General features: G+C 31.7%; 1 protein-coding gene, 1 non-coding gene and 1 pseudogene across 2 annotated transcripts; all 3 read left to right on the top strand.

The window, feature by feature from the left end:
* Window positions 1-17,573: 17,573 nt before the first annotated feature.
* LOC129289727 (small nucleolar RNA Z159/U59) lies at window positions 17,574-17,662 on the top strand (annotated as a pseudogene).
* Window positions 17,663-19,021: 1,359 nt separating this feature from the next.
* On the top strand, window positions 19,022-19,106 carry LOC129289728 (small nucleolar RNA Z159/U59). Its single transcript, XR_008588216.1, has one exon. It is a non-coding gene; the product is annotated as a small nucleolar RNA Z159/U59 (small nucleolar RNA).
* A 3,611-nt stretch (window positions 19,107-22,717) lies between these two features.
* LOC129289220 (uncharacterized) lies at window positions 22,718-23,302 on the top strand. The gene is made up of 2 exons (XM_054926013.1): window positions 22,718-22,831; window positions 22,910-23,302. The coding sequence occupies exons 1-2, from the start codon at window positions 22,718-22,720 to the stop codon at window positions 23,300-23,302; spliced, it is 507 nt and encodes a 168-aa protein (XP_054781988.1).
* The last annotated feature ends 214 nt before the right edge of the window (window positions 23,303-23,516 follow it).

The raw sequence follows: 23,516 nt of genomic DNA, 5'->3' as shown, positions 1-23,516 counted from the left end.
CTGTATTTTTTTAGTTACTGGCTGGCTATTTTATTTTGTACCTATGTATCTTTATGCAGGGGGTTGCTTTAAAAAAGAGCCCCTTATTTTAAAAAAATGTCACAAATACTTGATGATTATTTAGAAATAACTATTAATTATTTATGGCCAAAACCAAGCCATGTGGCAAAGTGATGTGGACGTGGTAGGGTGATGCATACGTGGCAAAGTGACATGGCACAAGGTGATAGAGTGTTAGTTGTGCAGATATCAAGATTCATTAATGTGACAAAAACTCCAAGAACAAGAAGAATCAAGAGAAGAAGAAGTTTTATAGGTTTAGTTATTTATTTCTCGTAGATTCAATGTGAAAACTATGAGACCTTAATCACATGCCATCAATTTAAAGTGAATGCATCACCTAGGCTCATAAGTCTATTGATTTTAATTGTCATACATTTAGAGTACATATGTGTTTAATTGTACATTTCAAGCTTGATTTGGAATGATCCACACTTGAAATGATCTTTGCTATATAGGACTTGTCTTAGTCAATTCAAGCTTGAAAGAAAAGTGCATCACGCTTGAATTGGATCATAAAAGTTGAGCTTTACACTGCATGACATTTCAAGATTGAATCAAGTTTAATTCATGCTTGATTTTTCATTTTGGGCACATTGCATGACGTTTCACACTTGAATTAGAAATGATCTACACATGATTTGTCACTTATGCATGTGAGATGTCTTAATGAAACTTATGTGCTCCAAATTCATACTTGAAAGGTATTTGCACACATACTTGAATTATCACATAGCATCATATTGCATTTAGAAGAAGTGACAATTCATGCTTAGAAGGAGAATCTCTACCCTTAATTATATTTGTCACTTTATCACTTGAACACAATCTAGCATAAAAGAGCTTAAAGTCAATACCAATTCAAGCTTGATTTGTAATGTGCTCAAGCATGATTTTTCATCTAAATGAACTAAGTATTTTTATCATACTATCCATGCTTGAATGCACTTTGGATCCACACATGATCTATCATATAGAATGGCTTAGGTTTTCTACTAGCCATTTCACGTATAAGTAAAAGTTATTTCCACATGTGATTTATCATCCGAATGGCTTTGGCTTTCTACTAGCCATTTCATGCCGAGAGATTAAGGGGCCCACGCTTGATTTGTCACATAGAATGGTTTGATTCTTACACCTTACAAATCATGCATGAGTCACCTTGTGTCTATGATTGAATTGTCATATATGCTTGATTAGAACTTGGCTAAGCTCTATTTCACGCATGAATCTTTTGGTTCCATGTTTGAAATGTCACTAACAGTTACATTCACTATTCCAAAAGGTATGAACTTTACTAAACTATATGTGTGACTTAATTCAATTTTTGAACAATAGTTTTTATTATTGAGTGAGCTATTCTAAGTCTAATCATTCTTGAAAACATTCAATTTATGCATTAAAGGTCTTGCATTCATTCATATAACAACTCTTGACAAATTTGTGAAAATGCTCTTATTAGTTCTTAAGCTTTCATTGTATTCAATCTACTATTTACATAGAGTTATTCTTTTAGAGGTTTCTTCTTAACAACAAAGTTAAAATCTTAAAAAAAAAGGTTTTTTAAGTGAGTTATAATAACTTGTTGGTTGTAACAAGGTTTATTATTGAAACAAGACTAGTTAAGTCTTTAGAGTTGCACTAAGATTACAAGCACATACTTAAGCTTGTGATTATAATTGAAAATCTTAAGGGTGATCTTGAGGACTAGATATATGGCAAGTTATTGGGCTAAACCAGGATAAATCATTGGTGTCAAAGCTTTTCTTTCTTGAATCACTTGTTATTTACTTCTACTTTTCTTTAAATTTAGAAAAATTACAAGTCACTCAATTCACCCCCTTTTGGGTGCCAGGTATTAAAGAAATTCAGATCAAATGTACTCATATAATGAATATGCTTGCTACACTTGGGAAGACATACACATAAAAGGAGCAAGTTAGAAAAATCATGAGAGAACTCCCTATTGAAGGGCAAAGAGTGAATCAATGAGATCAGTTGTTGCATTATTTGGCAGTCTTGTTGAACATGAAGGAAGGTTATCCATGATAAAGGAAGATGCAGAGAGGAAAAACAAATCATTAGCATTGAAAGCTTAAAAGAAAGTTTTAATTTTGAAATCATTGACAATGAAGATTATGATGAAGAAATGGCTATGTTTGTTAAGAAATTTAGCAAATTCTTTAGAAAGAAAAAGTTCAACAAAAGATTCTCAAAGAAGGAAGATAAGGAGATCACATGCTTCAAGTATAAAAAGCTAGGCTACATTAAAGCTCATTGTCCCTTAAAACAAGAGAGCAAAAACTAGAAGTATGACAAATATAAATTCAAGGCATATCTCTCTTTAATATAGGGCAATAGCGATGAAGAGTCTGGAGAAGAAGAAGTAAATCTCTATCTAATGGAAAAATGTGACAAAAAGAAAGTATATGATTATGACCCAGACTTTAAAGTTGATTTTAACTTTAAAGAATTGAAAATAACTTTTAAAGAATTGCATAATGAGTCATTTCTACTTATGAAAAATCTTGCTCAAATTAAAAAGAAGCTTGCATCTTCAAAAAAGGAAAATATAATTTTGAAAATAGAAAATGAATCTTTAAATAAGAAGGTAGATATACAATTTAGAAAGTAAAACTCAATGTACTGATTGCATACTTCATGTTTCTAAAAAAGAAGATTTGAAGGATGCACTTGTTAGATTTGTTAAAGAAAGAGAAAATTTGAATAAGATTTTAAGTTAATAAAGAATTGTCTTTGATAAAGCTAGTTTGGGTTACAAACCTAAGTAAAAGCAAAAATATTATAAGAACTTCTTTGTATTTACAACTATAACTAACTCACTCAAGTCCACTTGTTCTTACTGTAATAAAAAAGGACACATGGCTAAGTCATGTATTCACATGAAACAAGGGTTGAGTGAAAATATGAAGTGGGTTCTAAAGGAATCTACTAACCTATTAGAACCTAAATAAATTTTGGTACCTAATAAAATCTAATGTTTATGCAAGTATCAAGGAGAGTCACACATGAAAAATGTTACCTAAACAGTGGCTACTCCAAGCACATGACTGGTAATAGTTCTATGTTTTTATATATGATAGAAACAAAAGATGGTAGCACTATTACCTTTCAGAATAATGAAAAGGGCATAATATTGGGTGTTGGTAAGGTTGGTAAGAATTCCACCGACTTACCTTGCATTGATAATGTTTATTTAGTTGATAATTGAGGACATAATCTTTTAAGCATAAGTCAATTATGCAGCAAAGATTATGAAGTATTGTTTAATGCTATGAATTACATTGTAAGAGATAAGAAAACAAGAAAAATCATTCTAGAAGTAAAAAGAATTCAAAATATGTACTTCATTAATGTTTGTGATGATGATTCCTTAAACACCAAATGTCTTATATTTGAAAATGATGAGAGCTGCCTGTAGCACAAAGGCTAGCTCATTTGAATATGAAGTAATTTAACAAGCTTGTTAAAAAGGATCTTGTCATTGGTTTACCAAAGATAAAGTTTGAAGTTGACAAGTTATGTGATGCTTGTATAAAGGGAAAGCAAGCTAAGACCATGTTTCATAGCAAGAACGTGGTGTCCACTTCAAGACCTTTTGAATTGCCTCATATGGACTTAGTTGTCTAGCAATAGTAGAGAATCTAAGGGGTAAGCTCTACACTTTTGTTATTGTTGATGATTATTCTAGGTTCATATGGCTATCTTTATGTCTCACAAAGAGCAAACCATTCATTATTTTGTGGCTTTTGCCGCCAAAGTTTAAAATGAAAAGGGTTTGAAAATTGTGAAGATAAGAAGTAACCATGGTGGAGAATTTTACAATTTGAACTTTATTAAGTTTTGTAAAGAACAGGGTATAAGACAAAGAACTCCTAAGTAAAATGGAGTAGTTGAGATAAAGAACATAACATTTGAAGAAATAGAAAGAGCAATGTCAAAGAAAAGAAGCTAACAAAGTATTTCTAGGTTAATCCTATGAGTACAGCATGTTACATCACTAATAGAGCTTATGTGAGACCAATACTCAACAAGACACTCTATGAGCTCTATAAAGGAAGGAAGCCTAATATCTCACATTTGCATGTATTTAGTTGTAAGTGTTTTGTTCTCAAAAATGGTAAGGATAATTTAGTTGTAAGGATGAGTACAAAGAAGAAGAAACTATAAATCTTCCTCTTGATGATTTCTCACTAGATGATAAGGAAGAAAATGAAACCAATAATGATTGCAAGACTAGTGATCTAAATGGGGAAGCAAATGATCTTTCAAAAATTTTAAAATATAGTAAGTCTCATCCTATTGATCAAGTCATTGGAGAAGTTAGTGACAAAGTTAGAAATAGAGGATCACTCAAAGAAATATGTCATTTCAGTACATTTCTTTCTAATATTGAACCTTTTGACATTAAAGAAGCTTATTTGATGAATGTTGGCTTATAGCTATGTAAGAAGAATTAAACCAGTTTGAAAGAAGCCAAGTTTAGGATTTAGTTCCTAGAACTAACGATTATCCAGTAATTGGAACAAAATGGGTCTTAAAAAATAAACTTGATGAAACTAGATTTGTGGTTAGAAATAAAGCCAGACTAGTAGTTAAAAGTTATAATCAAGAAGAATGTATTGATTTTAATGAAACCTTCGCTCTAGTTATTAGACTTGATGTTATTAGACTTTTACTTGAATTTTTTTGTATAAAATATTTTAAACTCTTTCAAATGGATGTTAAAAGTTCATTCTTGAATGGTCTAATCAATAAAGAAGTTTATGTTGAGCAACCTCTAGGATTTGAAGATCCATCCTTGCCAAATCATGTCTACAAACTAAAAAAAGGCATTATATGGTCTCAAGCAAACCTCTAAAGCTTAGTGTAATAGGTTAAGTACTTTCTTATTTAGTAAAAACTTTAAAAGAGGTTTAGTAGATAAAACCTTATTCTTCCAAATTGAAGGAAGTGATATTCTAGTAGTTAAAATTTATGTTGATAATATTATTCTTAGGGCTACTAACGAGGTTCTTTGTAAAAAAAATTGATTGAAATTATGCAAGGAGAGGTTGAAATGTCCATGATAAGGGAGCTGAACTTCTTCCTTTAATTGCAAATCAAGCAAATGAGAGATAAGATCTTCATAAGTCAGATCAAATACAAGCATGAGCTACTGAAGAAATTTGAATTTGAAAATTCCAATCCAAGTAATATCCCTATGAGTGCTTCCATCAAAATGTAAAGATGAAAAGGGAAGAAGGTGGATCAAGCCAAATTTGGACAAATGATTGGATCATTGATGTATATCACTATTAGCAGAACTAATATTATCTTCAATGTCTATATGTGTGCAAGATTCTAATCATATCCAAGAGAGTCTCATCTAAAAGCTATGAAAAAGGATCTTTAAGTACCTAAATGGCACACCACAGTTGGAACTCTACTTTCCTAAAAGAGGAGAGTCTCATCTAATCACCTACTCAAATGCTAATCATGCTGATTATAAGACAAACAAAAAGAGCTTGATATGTGATTCTTAATACCTTACAATGCAGGTTAAGTATTTTATTAATTATTTCTTTCTTCATGTGATAGGTAGCTCAATTTTATTAAGACATAATTAAGGTTTAATTTTCTTTTATAAAACATTGGAGTTTGCTTGTTATCAATCTCATGGCAATTCCTTTGCTTTTAATTTATTAACTGGATCCTCTATTTAGAGGTATGTTAACAAATCAGCCTAATATGTTGAGTTTATTCAATAAGTAAGTATTCATATTTATAAGAATTATTTTACAAATATAATTTGCATCAGTTATTATTGATTACTTTTTCATTATTTCGGTAGGGCATTAAACATTTTTTGGGGTCATAAAGATCTCTCCTTTTCTAGAAATAAAGACTTATGTAAAATTTATCAATGAACAAAGATCATAGTATATATATACTTAAAATAATTTATTCAATTATTAAAAATAAATTTATTTTATTCATAAATTCACATTACCTTTTGGTAATTTTTTAGTGCCCTTTCGAACCAAATAACAATGATTGTGGTTATGAAATTCATGAAGGACATGATCATTAATGGTAAAACTTTTGTCTCATTTGAGGTATGAAAATTTAATGTCATTTAATTTTATTTGTGTTTGATTATTTTTAGTTGTGTATGACATCTTGTTTTAATCTATTTTGAAGTACTATGAGAATACAAAATGCTTGGAATATAATGATGAGCAAATTTATAATTTAATTGAAGAATAGTCATCCTTTATTTTGGATTTAGGATGCTAGAACATTGTTAAGTGTTTAATGGTTTTGTAAGATTAGAAACTATTGAAACTTTTCATTAGATGTCTTTATCTACTCAGAGAACTTGGATATATTAATATAGTCGAATAGACTTATTTGTTGTATTACTATATGATATGTTGTGCACCTTTTCATTGTATAGATGAATTATTTATAAACTACTAGACTGGTTGGTATATATTGCTGGTTGTTTTTTTTAAAAGATGAAGAATTTAGGTATACAAAATTTTAAAAAAAATTATTTTAAAAAAATTAACTTAGGTGGTGTTTTTCAAAGGAAGAAACGCCACCAAAGTTAATTTTAATATAAAAAAATTAACAAAAGAGGCGACTGCTCTCTAACATATTAATTAAAAAAATAAATCAAAGAGGTAGCATTTCCAATTTTCAAAAATGCCACCTTTATATTAGAAATTAAATAAAGAAAATTAAACATAAGATGTGGCATTTCCAGATTGATAAAGCACCACCTCTTCTGACATTAATATTTTTTAAAATATAAATAACAGAGGTGGCATATATCACTTAGGGAAACGCCACCTCTATTAATCAGATTATGGGAGAGAAGTGGTGTTTCATTTAGTAAGAAATGCCACCTCTCTGATTTAAAAAAAAAAACTCAAAGAGGTGGCGTGACACTACTGTCAAATAGCACCAAAATTAATAAAAACTAGATTTTGCAGTAAAGTGCAACCTAGGTCATCTCCCTAAGAGTCAATAGAGTAACTATTTGAATTATGATTATGAAAAGATAAATAATGGGGGGTTTTTTTATGATGAAATTAAAAACTAAATTAGAAATAAATAAATAGAGGAAATTTAACTAAGAAAATTACCGAGAATAAGCAGCGCAATCAATCACAACCCAATCACCTAAATTTAACCTTCCTCGTCCACAAAATAAATTAATTTTATTCAACTTTATTATTCTGGTTTCATTATATGTTTCTCAAATTATCATTCAAGAATTAAACAAGAAGTTAAGTTATAGATTAATTGAAATCTCCCTTAACCCACAACCTAACAATTGTTTTATAGCCACACCAAAAACAAAGCATGGATAATCACCCAAGCCAAGCCAAATTACTCTTACAATGCTATATCAATCGATTATAGCAATTAAAACCTCAGATAAAATTTATAACCCAAAAATTATGCAGTAGAGCTACTCTAATCAGCAATAGCAATTAAGGCATAAAATTTAGAGGTAGAGAGAAGAAGAGTAAATTGAAATAAAGTTAGAATAAAATCTCCCCTGAATATTAAAGACTCTGATTAAAATTTAGGATCATAGTTTGTGATTGATCACACCAAGAAAATTAGCTCTCCATAGAACTAAAAATCAAACAACATAAGATAAGAAATTGAGAAGCCATGCTGGAGGAATCGAAGAAAAAGTGAACCGCAATCGCCGCTATCCTGTGATTTTTTTCCGTGATGCCTCTGGTTCTTTCTTTTTTTCAATTCGTCCAGTGATGCCTCTGTCCAAGTCGTCCCAGTCTTCTCTTTTATTTATATATATATAATGTCATGCGCCTCCTGTGCTGCGTCTCTTCCAAAAGAAAATAAAATCTAATAATTTATTAAAATGATAAAATTATCCTAAATAATCCTAATTAAAAACTACACTAAAATACCCAAAGTAAATTTAAACAAAATTTTAAAGATTTAATTCTTGATTTGATCTCCAAGCATGCCCATATTCTTCTTATCCAAAATATTCTCTATTAATATCTTTCAAATTGAATCTAGAAAATCTGCATAAATAAAATAAAATTAAATTAAATAGCACCTGTGTAAAAATATTAAAGATATCATTTATATTTTAAAATCAAAGATTTAGTTAGTTAAAATTCCAAAACTGAATATTGGCTAATAAAATCAAATCATATCTAATTAAACTCAATTAGCCTCAAATAAATATTTAAAAGTCTAAATTAAAAGGATAAAAATATATAAAATTATCATTTATCAATTCCCCCACACTTAGACTTTTGCACTCCTGGGCAAAACTTAAATCTCAAAATTCAAGAAAAGAAATGTGCAAGCAACAAAGTATAAGAAACAATCATAGCTCTCCAACATTTCAACACTCTAATCAATATCTCTTATATTCAAAATAACAAGTATCATGGCAATTTCATTTGGTAATAATAAATTAAGCAATAGCCCCTCTCAAAGGTCAAGTGTTTAACTCTCAACTCTCAAATGTATATAGGTAAGTATTTTACTCAAGTTCTCCTATCAAAACCTCACTACCATAGGCTTGTTTATCATCTAGGTCTCCACTATTTATGTCATATGCAATGCAAGAATCAATAGGACTTTAGTTTAGGTTGTAATGGGGCTTAGGTAAAGATATGATATAGGAAAATGAAGGTTAATAAACTTTAGGATAATGAAAAGTATATTTGAAACGAAATATATAGGATGAAAGAAACAAAATAAATTGATTTGGGTTTATTTTTCTCACTTTGTTTTGTTTTCCTTTCCTTTACTTCATGCACCTTTTTATTTATTTATTTTTGTTGCGTTATGACTTTTATGCTCTTTCTTTTCTTTTCTTTTCTTTTCTTCCTTTCTTTCTTTGCTTTTTTTTTTCTCTCATTTTTTTTCAAAATAACTCAAATCTCTCTTCAAGCATATTCTTTCATTCCAACAAATATTATAATACACTTTTCATCACCTAAAGTAGGGTGAGAAGAATGAAAGGAAAATATTTTTATAGGTTATGTTTTCAATTGGCTAAAATTTTAAAGAAAAGGTTTAGGCTCAAAGGGGCTAACAAGGAATAAATTGCATGGGATGGCTATTTGGCTAAGTAGGCTAAAAAAAAGAATGCCTAAATCATCTTCATGCAAAGCATATGCAATTATAGTCTCAACTAAGAATCAAGACAAGTTCTAGAGTGGGAGTAGTGATAGCAGAATACACACAAAAAGAGAATAATATTAGGCTCAAATCCTTACAAGCTAAAGACTATCACATTAATTCATTGAAACCAAACTCATTGCCACTTAACTTAAATTCTAAACATAAGATCAATTACTTATCATGCTCAAATGCATTCAAACTAAAATTGTCTTAAACCCACAACTTCACACAAAAAAAACTAAAAGTATTTTAAAAAAATGCAAGAAAACACCTAATAATTTTTTTAAAAAAAATTTCAAAATAAAGACAAATCCCTTCCCCCACACTTAAATCTTGCATTGTCCTCAATGCAATTCAATTTAGAATAATCCAGTTAATCTAAAAATAAAATATAAGATGCAAGGTAAAAGTGAAAGGAGAAGAGTTAACCAGATAATTTAAATCTCTGTAAGCTCTTAAAGTTAAAATTCTCATCTCTGATGGAGAATGAATGCTTGTTTAAAATATTTTTCTCTTCAAGTTTATCAAAAGCTCCTTTAGGCAATGGTTTTCCTTTATCTAGTTGAAGGTTGCATGACAATATCTCCATTGAAGATGGCCTTAATATAGTAAAAGGAGTTTTTCTAATCATAAGTACCTGCTCATGAAGCTCAACATAAACAAAAAATCTTCCACACAAGCACTATTAGAGTCAAAATGTATAATATAATTAATAATCTCATTACTCTTAGTATTATCAATACCATCACAAAAGCTCATAGGGATTACAAAATCAATGTTATTTAGGTGACCAACTAAATGCACAATCTCATAAGCATTATCATAATTAGAAGGCTTAACACAAATAGATGAATTAATAGCCTCGGTAGAATCAATATAGTCAAGTGAATCATCATATTCAATAGAGTTAATGGAAACCAAAGGATCCAACAAATCATCAGAGTTTATAAGTTCATCTATTTCAACACAGGCAGCACAATTATGCAAGCTATCAGATGTACAATGCATAATATTTTCATAATTCACCATATTAGGCAACTCAGTAATTAAATCATCCCAAGTCTCATCACGTTTCTCGGTCATGAATGAAAGATAATCATACTGAGTTTCCTTACTAAAATCATCATTAATGCAAGATAACATGTGCTCTTTAAGCATAACATCCTCTTGAAAACTCTTACCACCTATATTCACTTTAATCTCACAGTCACCCTCACATTTGTTCTCAATTATAGGTAATTTCTCCATCTTATCATCTCTCAAACAATTAGAAAATTCAATTCTACTAACAGTTGTAGGCTCAATACTAGAAGCAGATAAGTCAAAGGAAGAACAATGTAAACATTTATCAATATTAACACAATCAATGCATGGCTCAACATTCTTGGACTCAATTGTCTCAGGGCACTCTAAATCAATGTTATCACAAGTATCATCAGATGTAAAATAGATCATGCCATCAAAAACAATAATATCAGGTAGTGCAAGATTACTAACATATTCAATAAATTCTTTAGACCAAGAAGGGTCAATAGAATCAGGAGGGGATATATCAATCTTAGCGCTGCTCTTGCATGCACCCAATTCCTCAGTACCACTAGAACATGGTTTAGTGATTTTAGACTCATCACTGTCAGGGAATTCAACAATAATGTCCTCATCTATATCATTATCAAATGAAGAGTCCTCCTGCACTTGTTCTATTAGAGAACTTTGATTTACCATTTTCTGAGCCTCAAGACATTGATGTTGAAATTGTTGACTGCTCTGTTGAGGATGCTGAAATTGCATGTTATTTTCCAATATCTGCTTCTTCATAACTTCAAAACTACTCCCCTCACTAAACTCAATTGTTGGGATAGGTTGGCTTACAGGTTGTAGAGGCTGTGCAGTCTCAAGCAAATCATTAGCCTGCATATAAGGGTATTTTTGGACAAAAGCTGGGGTACTCTCATAAGAATAGGTGTGGAAGTGATGGGGCGGATGGTAGTGTGACCATTGCTCATTATACATCGGGGAACTTCCAAAAGGGTAATAGTGAGGATGGTAAGGGGCCAATTCAAGTGGTTGTGCCATTGCCTGTTCAGCAAGTATTTGTTTAACAATATAGGTCAACTCATCAATTTTCCTTTCAAAACTATGAGTATCATGATAAAGCATAGATGGAGAAAATTAGTATCAAGGTGATAACCATTCAAAGCCATCTCTATAGCCAAAATAGAATCACTCAAGCTAAAGGAAAATAAAAGAAAACACAAAGTCCTCTCAAGTATATGATCAAAATAATGAATTTTTTTTTTGTGGACCCTATCCTCACTAAAATAAATAAAAAAATAAAAGAAACTACCTAAAAAAAAGTAAGGAAAAAAATCAAAAAATTAAATCTAGGAAAAAATGAAAAATAACCCAAAATTTGAAAAAAAAAAAAAGATGAAAATAGCACCCAAAAAAATTCTAGAAAATTCAAAAAAATGAGAAAAAAAATTAACAACCAAATTCAAAAAGTTAACACTTTTGACTCCCGGCAACGGCGCCAAAATTTTGACACTACTGTCGAATAGCACCAAAATTAATAAAAAACTAGATTTTGCAGTAAAGTGCAACCTAGGTCGTCTCCCTAAGAGTCAATAGAGTAACTATTTGAATTATGATTATGAAAAGATAAATAATGGGGGGTTTTTTTTATGATGAAATAAAAACTAAATTAGAAATAAATAAATAGAGGAAATTCAACTAAGAAAATTACCGAGAATAAGCAGCGCAATCAATCACAACCCAATCACCTAAATTTAACCTCCCTCGTCCACAAAATAAATTAATTTTATTCAACTTTATTATTCTGGTTTCATTATATGTTTCTCAAATTATCATTCAAGAATTAAACAAGAAGTTAAGTTATAGATTAATTGAAATCTCCCTTAACCCACAACCTAACAATTGTTTTATAGCCACACCAAAAACAAAGCATGGATAATCACCCAAGCCAAGCCAAATTACTCTTACAATGCTATATCAATCGATTATAGCAATTAAAACCTCAGATAAAATTTATAACCCAAAAATTATACAGTAGAGCTACTCTAATCAGCAATAGTAATTAAGGCATAAAATTTAGAGGTAGAGAGAAGAAGAGTAAATTGAAATAAAGTTAGAATAAAATCTCCCTGAATATTAAAGACTCTGATTAAAATTTAGGATCATAGTTTGTGATTGATCACACCAAGAAAATTAGCTCTCCATAGAACTAAAAATCAAACAACATAAGATAAGAAATTGAGAAGCCATGCTGGAGGAATCGAAGAAAAAGTGAACCGCAATCGCCGCTATCCTGTGATTTTTTTCCGTGATGCCTCTGGTTCTTTCTTTTTTTCAATTCGTCCAGTGATGCCTCCGTCCAAGTCGTCCCAGTCTTCTCTTTTATTTATATATATATAATGTCATGCGCCTCCTGTGCTGCGTCTCTTCCAAAAGAAAATAAAATCTAATAATTTATTAAAATGATAAAATTATCCTAAATAATCCTAATTAAAAACTACACTAAAATACCCAAAGTAAATTTAAACAAAATTTTAAAGATTTAATTCTTGATTTGATCTCCAAGCATGCCCATATTCTTCTTATCCAAAATATTCTCTATCAATATCTTTCAAATTGAATCTAGAAAATCTGCACAAATAAAATAAAATTAAATTAAATAGCACCTGTGCAAAAATATTAAAGATATCATTTATATTTTAAAATCAAAGATTTAGTTAGTTGAAATTCCAAAACTGAATATTGGCTAATAAAATCAAATAATATCTAATTAAACTCAATTAGCCTCAAATAAATATTTAAAAGTCTAAATTAAAAGGATAAAAATATATAAAATTATCATTTATCATGGCGTTTGTCAAACAAAGTGCCCTTGCTCTTACATCAATCTCGTGGTATTTCATTAATTAATAAAATATCACCTAAGACCTATTATAGCATTGAATCTTATAGCATTTTATAATCACCATGAAACTAAAATTTTAAATGCCATTAAAGTTCATTTTTGTAGTAGCGAAAATTTTGTACAGTGCGTCGTGGCACACAGCATAAAGAAGAACAAGCCATGGCACATGTGCACAATGCAATAATATGTTCCTTTGTTTTCACTCTCTTAATATTCTTCAACTAGTTTTAAACTACTAGATGATATCCCATGCTTCCGTAATCATTTGCTCTTGATTTTTGATTTGATAAAGTCACTTTTGACTACTTTTATTAAAGCTTAAACTTATGATCTCATTTTTTTTAAAGAAATACTTGTAGTTTTGAATTACTTTTAAACAGTTAATCATGTTTGTGTAATTCCTCTTGAATTAATATCAATGATTACCTGTGTTGGGTTATTATGAAGTTGGATTGGTAAGGGTAACCTTATATTAACTCTAGATGAAAAACTTAGAATTCTTCATTCTCTGTTAGGTAACTAGAGATAAAGCAAAACAAGCATAGTTTTTAAGTGTTACCTCATAATCTTGAAATAACTGAGAGGCATAAAAGACACAAAACTGAGCAACCAGCTGAGAGAAAGTCTCAATATTCTCTACACCCTAAGCGTTCTTATAGCACCTCTTGAGTAGCAACTTTGAATGACATAGAACTTGAGTAAAATCTATTGCTTCTAATGATAAGGTTGGCCAAAGGCATTTAACACCAAATTTCAAATATTGATTTTCTCTAGTGCTCTCATCAATGACAATAGTGATGCATCCATGAGTAGCAAAAATGGCATAAATAGGGTGTTTAACATGTTTCCTCTGGTCAAGAATTTCAAGTTGATGTGTACCTAATGTAGAAGCACAACATTCTCTAAAAATCATAGGGACAACAAAATTTGAGTGCCAAAATCTTATGACAGCTTTAAAGGCACCAATACGAGTAACAATTAACATCAAGTGCAAAGGATGAAGACATATAATAGAACTTTGAAAACAACAATAGAGTAAATTCCAAGTTTGTGTCTCAAGAGTAGAAATAGAAGTAAAGTAACATTCATAAAGAGATTCCTCAAGAGTCAAATCATTTTGCATTTCAAGAGACCTTATGGCTGCTGTGATAATAACATATATAGTTGGAAAACTAATTATTGACACTTCATACATTTAGTCTTTTCAATTCTAACATCTAGACTTGAATCCACTAGAAAAATAATAATTGCACCTTGTAGTAACACCCAAGTAGGAATTTGTATAGGACTATCTCCACATGGTTGCTTCCCCTCATTAGCTGTGAAGGACACTCAATAAATGACAAGAGGGAAATTAAGATGCAATTTTAGTTGCAATATTGAAAATATTAAGGGAGCCCAACAAATAGCAATACCTAGATAAACTCCCAAATAGAAGATGAAAGTGAAGATGTGAAACAAATATTAAGATATGAAATACTAAGATCAAAGATAGTAAAATCAAGTAAAACCCATTGATTACACATAGCAACCATTGACAAGGGATTGAAGAGATTATGAAAATATAAATTTAGAACAGGGCAGATATAAGAAGCTAGCACCAAAACCCAAATGCACCTGAAGAGAAAGTCATTAGGATAGTTGAAGGCTAATTGAACAATTCTAAATTGGGCTTGAAGTACTGTGACACAATTATGAAATTGTTTCAATGTTTGAAAAGGCAACACCCATTTTTGAAAGGCCAAACCTCAAGCACACCATTTGTGTTATGAACTCAATGATCTTTGATGCAATCTGGGAAACACCCTCATCATTGTAATCTTCATTACTCTTGCAATCATCTCCATCGACCATTTCTTCAAAGTTGGAAGGGATGATTGCCTTTGTATAAATTCTCAAAGATAGCACATCCAATTGTAAAGTTGAATAAGGAATGGAGTCTAATTATGGAATGTTGATAGTTGGTTATTGATAGTATTGACCATCTCTCACTGTTAATCAATCAAGAGTTTGGAGAACCATAAGAATAAAGGACTCTAATTTTTCTAGTCATGCATTTTGCTGTACCATCCATGCAGAAAAACTTTTCAAAGAAGCTCCAATTTCATCTAATAGGATGTCTTCCTTGGGTGTAAAGTTTGCCATTATAGTTCTCTCAATGAAATCACCATTTGTCATGATTATATATAAAACTTGATAGCTACAAATTGTATAATACTAAAATTGTGTTACACTAAAGCTCAATCTACTCATATAGCATTACAATAGAAGGACAAGCTCAAGTAAAATAGCCACAGGGTTTCATTAAAGGAAGAATAAAAGTAGAAACATAAAGGAAATATAGATAGAGAAGGATAGAATCAGAAAGAAAAAGAAGATCCTCCAAGGATGAAGGCTGGGTAGAAATTCAGGGAAGGAGAGATTTCACCAAAATTCTTCACACCTTCAATTATGCCCCTTCTCATAATATTTATAACCTTTATTCCTCTCACCTTCAAAAAGGTTTGACTTAATTCTTGGCCTACTCATTATATCTCTAGCCTATATAACTACTTGGCCCATTCCACTCGATATTTGTATCATGACATTTAATGTGACAAGCACAAGCTCAAGGGAGAGCCCATCCTAAAAGACTAGCCTGTTAGAAGGGAGAGTGTCTTGAACTTAAAAACTCTACACCACTTGTGAGACTCTCTGATATGGGACTCGTGATAATACCACCCCATCAAGAGCTGACATCCCTAACGGCTCCACTCTATGGCACTTCACTCAACCTCCTGCCGATCAGAACCCTCCATAGGTAGCCCTTTCCATAACATCGGCCTCTCAATGAAAGCACTAATGTAACGAGCACAAGCCCAAAGGGAGAACCCATTTCAAAAGACTAGCTTGTTAAGAGGTATAGCTCCTTGAACTTATAAACTCTACACCACTTGTGAGGCTCCCTGATGTGAGACTCGTGACAGTTAAATTAATCAGGTCATGGGCATGCAGAGTGACTTATTCAAGATTTTGGATTTGTACAAATGTATAAACTTGAAGTTTGTGAAGAAGTATATTCCGGAGGATATAAAGAAGAGTGATTATTTAAAGAAAGTTTTTATTTATCGTGTACAATAGAATTATTGTGCAATGGTTTATCAGTATTTCTTGATTCTACAGGCTCTTAAAGTAGCTTCATTGGAAAGTATTTGTAAGTGGTATTATGTCTTTAGTAAGTATTATATAAAATTAATTGTATTTTGACTATTATGAATACTTTTAGAATTATGTAATTATTGAGTCAAGTTTCTTTTTATCGAAGTCCAAACTTAGTTTACAGAAACATAACAAAAATTAGATGGCATATTTTGATATAATTAAGTTTGTATTATATATATATATAATTCAGTTAGAAAATGGCAACAGTCAAAAAAGTGTTATACCCTATAGTTTACAGGTGATAGTTTTTAGGGAAAATGACAATAAAGTCCCAAAGGATCAATTTTATACCAGTTAAGTCCCAACTAATTCTAAAAAGCTAATAAAGTTCTAAAGTCCTTAAGTGGTATTTTGATGTCATAAGAAAAGATTGAAACACCCTTCTTCAAGTAAAAGCTCATTTTCTTCTCTGCCCGAATAAGTCCCAGTGTGCGATACGAAGCTCCCTTCTCTGGGTCAGCGTTCTTTGATCCGAACGAGTTCCCTTTGTACGACAAGCTCTCTTTTCTGGGTCAGCCTTGTTGAAGTAACTCTGAAATTTGATTTCTTCTCTGCCTTGCTAACGAGATCCCGTGTATGCTACGAGCTCTCTTCTCTGCCCTAGCGATGAGATCTGTTCTGATCTTCTCTACCCTAGCGAGGAGCTATTTTAATTGATTTACTGGAGGAAAGCTTCTCTGCCTTGAATTGAGGTTGCAATTGCATAGGGTGAACGAGGGCTTAGTTGGGCCAGGGGGAGTGATGTTTTTGGGGAGGCACGCGTAGCCGGCAACTGAGAGTTAAACACTTGAAGGAAAAGAGGAAAATGTTGGCGGCGGTGACAGAGATGAGGGAAAATGGAGAGCCAGGGGCGAGGTTTTTTTCGTTAAGGTTCAAATTTATACGCCTAAATCTCTCTTCTTCTTTCTTGGCCAGGGGCAGATTATATTAATATAGGAAAACTCTCTTTTTATCCATTTGTAGTTCGTACGCATGTCTCAAATCTTTAAATCTTACTCGCTCAGCGAGGTATATCCAAACTAATATTGTGGCTTCGCTACATTATTCTTCTTCCTAAAAGTTCCTGGAACTTATATGCTAGGAAATGTGCCCGTGGTGTTTTGTTGGTGTTTTTCTACCACTCTTTTATTATGAATATTTCTTAGGATGTGCTTGTTCTGAATTTACGTGATTTGCTTTTATCTCTGATGAGGATTGAGTTGAATAAACTTTCATTCTTCCGATAAGAATTTCATGAAGAATGTTTTTGGAGACCTGAACTGAAGAGACATTCTTAAAGAAACACACACCCTTGTATCTCTTAGGTTTATACCTGATTTGTTTTGCTTCTGTTAAATACGTGTATTTTTTTGCCCTTATTGTTTGTTGGGACTTCAGGACCTAGATCCCTCAGCTGGTCGTTCATTTTTTTTGGTGGAAGCAGCTGAATCCCTCCCTCTTTCCTGCTCTGTTTCATGCTGTTAGGGGTGTGTGTATATGCATGTTTAGTTTTTCTTTTTTCCTTCCTTTCTAGTTGTTGAAGTCCTGCTTATGTATGTGTACTGGCTGATTCTTTTATTTGTTGGCTAAAAGTTTAGCCTGCTTTCTTCTCTTGTATGTAAAAGATTGAAGCTCTCCTCTTCCCCTTCATCGTAAGCCACTTGTTGATCCACAATTGTTGCTATTGTATTTAGCTAAGGTAGTTGCTATTTTTCTTTCTTCTTCGTTTCCTACAGTAGCACCTTACGATCTTCTCCCTCTTCTGGTTGAATTATGACAGCTCCAATCCTCATTGTTGCTATCACAGAATTTTAGAATCCATTAGAAGTGTAGTTTTAGTTAATCTTTGATGTTATTCTATCATGATACTGATCTAAATTTGGTTAATGAAAGTAAAAGCTTGAGAGTTGTTGGAATTGCTTAGTTGTTCATCTCACAATTTTGTCAATGATAAATGCTCTCAAGGTATTTGTAGGAAGGCTTGAAAGAAGTTGATGGAAATGTGATTGTTTAATTTTCATAGTAGAACCTTGAGGAGTTATCTATGCTACCTAAGAAAGTTTATGTTTTTACATAAATTGTAAAGTTGATCTACCTCTTGAAATTGCGCAACATCTAAAGGGAAATTGTTAGAAAAAATGATAATTAATATTTTTTTTAAGTGTGTAATAAGAGTTGTGTTAATGATGGTGGTTAAATGCTAACTAGTGTTATTGATTATTTGGTAGAAGTTGTAGAAGGGTTATTGAAGATTAAGGGATTAATGGGAAATTTTAGGAATTACAAAGATTTTGAATATTGATTTTTGGTTTATTATAAGAAAGGAAATTTATAATGACATAAAATGTATTGGTTTATATGCTAGATTAATTTGAGGTACCATTGTAGTAAGCAAGAATGTAATGACCCTAAAATTTTAAATTGAATAAAATTTTCTCACAATAAAAATTTTATTTAAATAAGTTTTATAACAAGTAGAAGGGGCCAATTTATAAGAATTTATGTTAAAAATTTTCTCAAAGATTCAAGGTAGATTCAAGGTCCAAATTTTTCTGAGCAAAAGTTCAATTTTAAAATTAAAGAAAAATATACACACATCTCTTAAGTCTCTTTTTGAATCTGTCTTCACCAAATGCTTAGAAATCGAATGCCTATGAGGATGATCAGGAAAAGAAACTTTCGTTCTACTGATTTGATCATGAAGAAATTTCACGGAGACCTGATCTGAGTAGACTTTGGGTAGTATGAATCATCAATGATGTTCGAAGGAATTTGACACAATTAGCTGAATGATGTGATTATAGTTGTTCTCTTTGGATACAACATTTGTGTGGAGCAACAATTTTCATTTTAGTGTACAATTTACTGATATTCGGCTGTGCAAATCTGTTGTGCTTCTGTGCAAATAATTTTTCAATCTATGGAAATGCTGACAATATTTAAGTTCTCTTCACCAATGCATGTAAATATTTTAATGTTAAAGGATGGAAATAAATTTTCAATCTGCTTCACTTCTTCTGGGCAATTTCATGCAACTGTCTCTTTTATCAATCTGTTCTGCTTCTTCATGAGTAGTTTAGTGAATTTATCTTCCTCTGCCTTCCTGGACCCAGCCTCTCCCCCCACCAATATAAAAAAAACCCCGCCCCCCCCCCCCCCCCGAGGGGGAGGAAACATCCCTCCTCCATTCAAAAGGAGTGTCTAGTCCCCACCTCTTTATTCGGTGTTGACTGGCAACATTAGGCCATAAAACGGCCAGCCTTCACTAGCATCACTCTCACTTCCTATAACTTAAGGTGCATTTTTTATGCCTGTTTCCTGTGAGTGTTTATCCTACTAAAGATCCTTTTTTGGATTAAGAATTTAACGCAAAAAGAAACAGTTTTGGGAATTTATTGCAAAAAGAGACATTTTTTTAACTATCAAAGAAAATAAAGTGATTTTCTAGGTTTTGTTAGTGCAATCTTTCTCACCCAAAACTTGTTTGTGTTTTTCTTAATTTCTCTTTGTAAAAGTTCAGCTTCTCTCTTCTTGTGGACATGCATGTTTGTTGTGCCCTTTAACCATGAGCAAATTTGCTAGGCTTTGTTAATGAAATTCTTCTTGTTACTGCTTACTTTCTTTCAATTTATTGGTTTAATTTTAACCAATTTTTTTTAGGACTTGCATCAATGATAATTAGGTGCGAAACTTGTTTGTTAGGGCACAAAGAAGCAAGGTAGTAGGCTTATGTCTTGCTACTGAAATAATTTTTTATTTTTACATGTGTAACTTTGAAGGTTTAATGTACATGCACAAGCAAAGAACTGCTCATATTTGGTAGATTGATTTTATTTGATTATTATACATAGAATTATTCATAGTGTCATCTTTTGGAATAAGTCCTACTTTACTTCCTAAACATGTCACTATTGTTGTAAGATCTTAAAAGGACCCACTTAAAGCTCTTGAAATATTCAACTCAGTGAAAAAGGAAGATGGATTTAAGCACACATTATTCACTTATAAATGCATGGTTGAAAAACTTGGATTGCACAGGGAATTTGATGTAAGAACAATGAATATTTATTGATACAGATTAATTGGAGTGATCATTTTGATGTTCTTTAAGTTAAACTGTCAATTTGGTTAAACATTTGAGTAAACTCATTTGTTTTATGATAAACCAATGTAAGTTGTGGGAATATGCATGGGAGATTTTGTAAAATACCTTTATTTAGGTGTTAATTTTTGTAACAAAATATGGCATATCAATACGGTGTTTCCAATTCGAGTAGCATTTTGTAAGACCTGGTTCTTGTTCATATCTTCTATGCAGTCTTCTATGTTTGTTTTGCTTACTTTTATGTGAGGTTCTAAGTTTGTTACAGCATGAGATAGATAATGTGTGCATTGGTACCCTACCCATTTATGATTACAGTAGCCAAAATATGATGAGATACATTGAAATATGAAGAATCTTTTAGGTAGTGTTTGGTATGTGCATTCTTTAGTTTTGCCAAGTACTTGAAACCTATTTAAAAGTTAAGTGTTGTATACATCCCAACAATATATTATTTTGCAATTGTATATATCTCATGATCCATTCATTCATATTATATATATATATATATAGGTTTTAGAGTCCTTAATAATTAGGATGCCTACACTCCAAAAGCTGCTTAACCTAAATGTCTCTCTTCTATTTAGACATTTTTTTAAATCAGAGCATAGGCTTGAAGCGGGGGAGTGCTTTCTAACTTTAGTTCTAATGACATTTAAATGACCTTCAAATGAAAGATGGGGCTATGTTTTAAGCTGAAGTGAAAATATGAAGTTTATGGATTTAATCTTTAAAAGCTAGCTATGTGTGTGTATATTATGTCTGTGTGGTGTGTGTTTCAAAGGATTTCTAGCATTTGTATTGGGATGATATTTGTAATAATGTGGCTTGGGACTGTAATCATTGCGTATACATGTCCTTTAGTTTAGCTTATATGCAATCACAGTGGCTTGATATTTTTAATGCTGACCAATCACAGATGTTCCTCATTTTTGTGATATCCAAATCAATTAAATAGTGTGAAAAGTAAAAGGCAGATAGTAGGACAAAATGGAGGGAATTTGGCTAAATTAAAAGCTGCCACCTTGCATGTTCACTATTCCATGTTAGTGTATATGTATGTGGTGTGTTTTTGGGTGTAACATTTGGCTAAATCTGTTTCATTTGCTTTTGTTGCCAACCAAAAAAAAGTAATTTGCATATGAGACTAAGAAACTATGGACAACAAGAAAGCTAAAACAAAAAAAAAGTCCGGATACGACAACTTCAAGAAAGAGTTTCTTAAAAAAAATGAAGATTCAGTGGTCTTATAGAAGCCAATGACTCAATGAGAGAAAGTTGGCAAAAATTATCAAATGCTGAATAAGAAAGATATAGAAACATGGCTTCGTTGGATGGATGAGGCAAGGAATCAGCATCTTGTTCCACGGCAATGATATCACTCACTTGTATTTATTTTAAGTTAATGAGTTTTTTTAGTATGATTGTTATGCATTGTATGGTGTTATATTATTCCTCTTAGTTTGTAGGTTTCATTTAATACACATTTCCCTCTTAGCTAGTTCAAGGAAGTTGTGGAATACATATCCCAACATAAAAGGTTATATACCAAGGTTAAGAAAATAGGGTTCCAATCTCTCTTGGATTTTAAATTTAATAAACTACCGAGAGAGTTATGTGAACAAGTAATTACTGCTTTTGACACACCAACCTCAACACTTGGAATTAGAGGGAAGAAATTAAGTGTTAATGGAAAGGATGTGCACACTATCTTAGGTGTGCCTTATGATAGGAAAGTTGTTTTTTTAGATGATGACAATGAAGCATCTCAAGCATTAAAGAAGAATTATCTTGGCAAACCCTTCATTGAGTTGAAGAGTATGGTAATATCCGGCAAGGCTGAAAAAATTTTTGAAACGGTGTTTTTGTTATTCACTTTTGAAACATTTCTTTATCCCACAACAAGTACAACTGCTAGTATGAAGAGTATTAATTTGAGTGGGAAGAAAAATGTTCAAGAATATTACTAGTCATCTTTTATGTTGTCAGAGCTTATTAGAGAAATTTTAACTTATAAGACAGTATTAAAGAATAGATAAAGGAAGAAAAATGTAGGAGGATGCTTATTTTTCTTACTGGTATAGACTATTTGAAATCCTTCTATATTTTATTCAAATGTATTTGTTATTGATTAGATTATAATTATCCTTCTGGTGCAGATATTTTACATGCACCACTTTCTATTGGGCCCAACACCGTCAGTAGATGGTGGAACGCCTGTGATGTATTTGTAGAACCAATACATGGTGCAAAAATGGGTTAAGCTGAAAAAAGAAAGCATCCACGACATTCTTTATAGTGATCAGGCTAATGAAGTGTCTAAAGTTTTACCTCCACTTGCAACGATAACTCACCTGGTATATAAATGTTTATAATTTATTATCTATGTTTTGGTTTTCACTTGCTTAATAAGCTTGGTATTGAAACTTGGTTAGGGTGTGAGGGAGATATACAGAGACTTTTTACAATATGCCAACACATTTGCAAGTAAAGTGCTGAAGTTGCAACAAAGTCTTAACCAGCTTCAAATATCTGATAGTAAAGCTATCATATGGGTTGGCGAACCAAGCAAAGAAGAAGTGGAGGAAGAGGAATGTGGAGATAAAAATGAAGTTGAAGAAGATGATGAAGATGGAGACAACAACAAAGATGAAGCTGAAGATGCATATGAAGCTGGGGATGAAGATGAGGATGACGATGGACATGAAACTGCAGCTAGAGCTGGATCTAAAGAAGATGAAGATGAAGGCTCCGATAGTAAGGAAGAAAGTGATGAAAGACAAGATGCTAAGAAGAGGAGGAGAACAGATGAAAGCCCAATGATTTGAAGGTCTGAGAGGAAAAGGGTTGAGGTAAATTGGTCACCTTTTTTGAAAGAACCAATACAAGGAAGAATTACAAATGAACAATAAATATATGAATATTACACTAGGCGGACCAATCAAGCAGAGGGTGAAGAGTAAGTAATATGATATTACTTTTTGATAATCATGGTGCATTATGATTGATATAATAACACTTTCTTTAGTAGGAACCTCGTTG

This window comes from Prosopis cineraria, unplaced genomic scaffold, assembly GCF_029017545.1.
Source record: "Prosopis cineraria cultivar Desert tree isolate PC_DT_omini unplaced genomic scaffold, ASM2901754v1 PC12, whole genome shotgun sequence".
Taxonomy (NCBI): domain Eukaryota; kingdom Viridiplantae; phylum Streptophyta; class Magnoliopsida; order Fabales; family Fabaceae; genus Prosopis; species Prosopis cineraria.
Note: the sequence above shows the minus strand (reverse complement) of the source record. Positions and strands in the feature narration are given on the sequence as shown.

Coding starts and splice junctions, on each gene's coding strand:
- LOC129289220 (XM_054926013.1), top strand. CDS start 22,718: ATGGTGCAAAAATGGGTTAAGCTGAAAAAAGAAAGCATCCACGACATT. Junction 22,832..22,909: donor TTGCAACGATAACTCACCTG/GTATATAAATGT, acceptor AAACTTGGTTAG/GGTGTGAGGGAGATATACAG.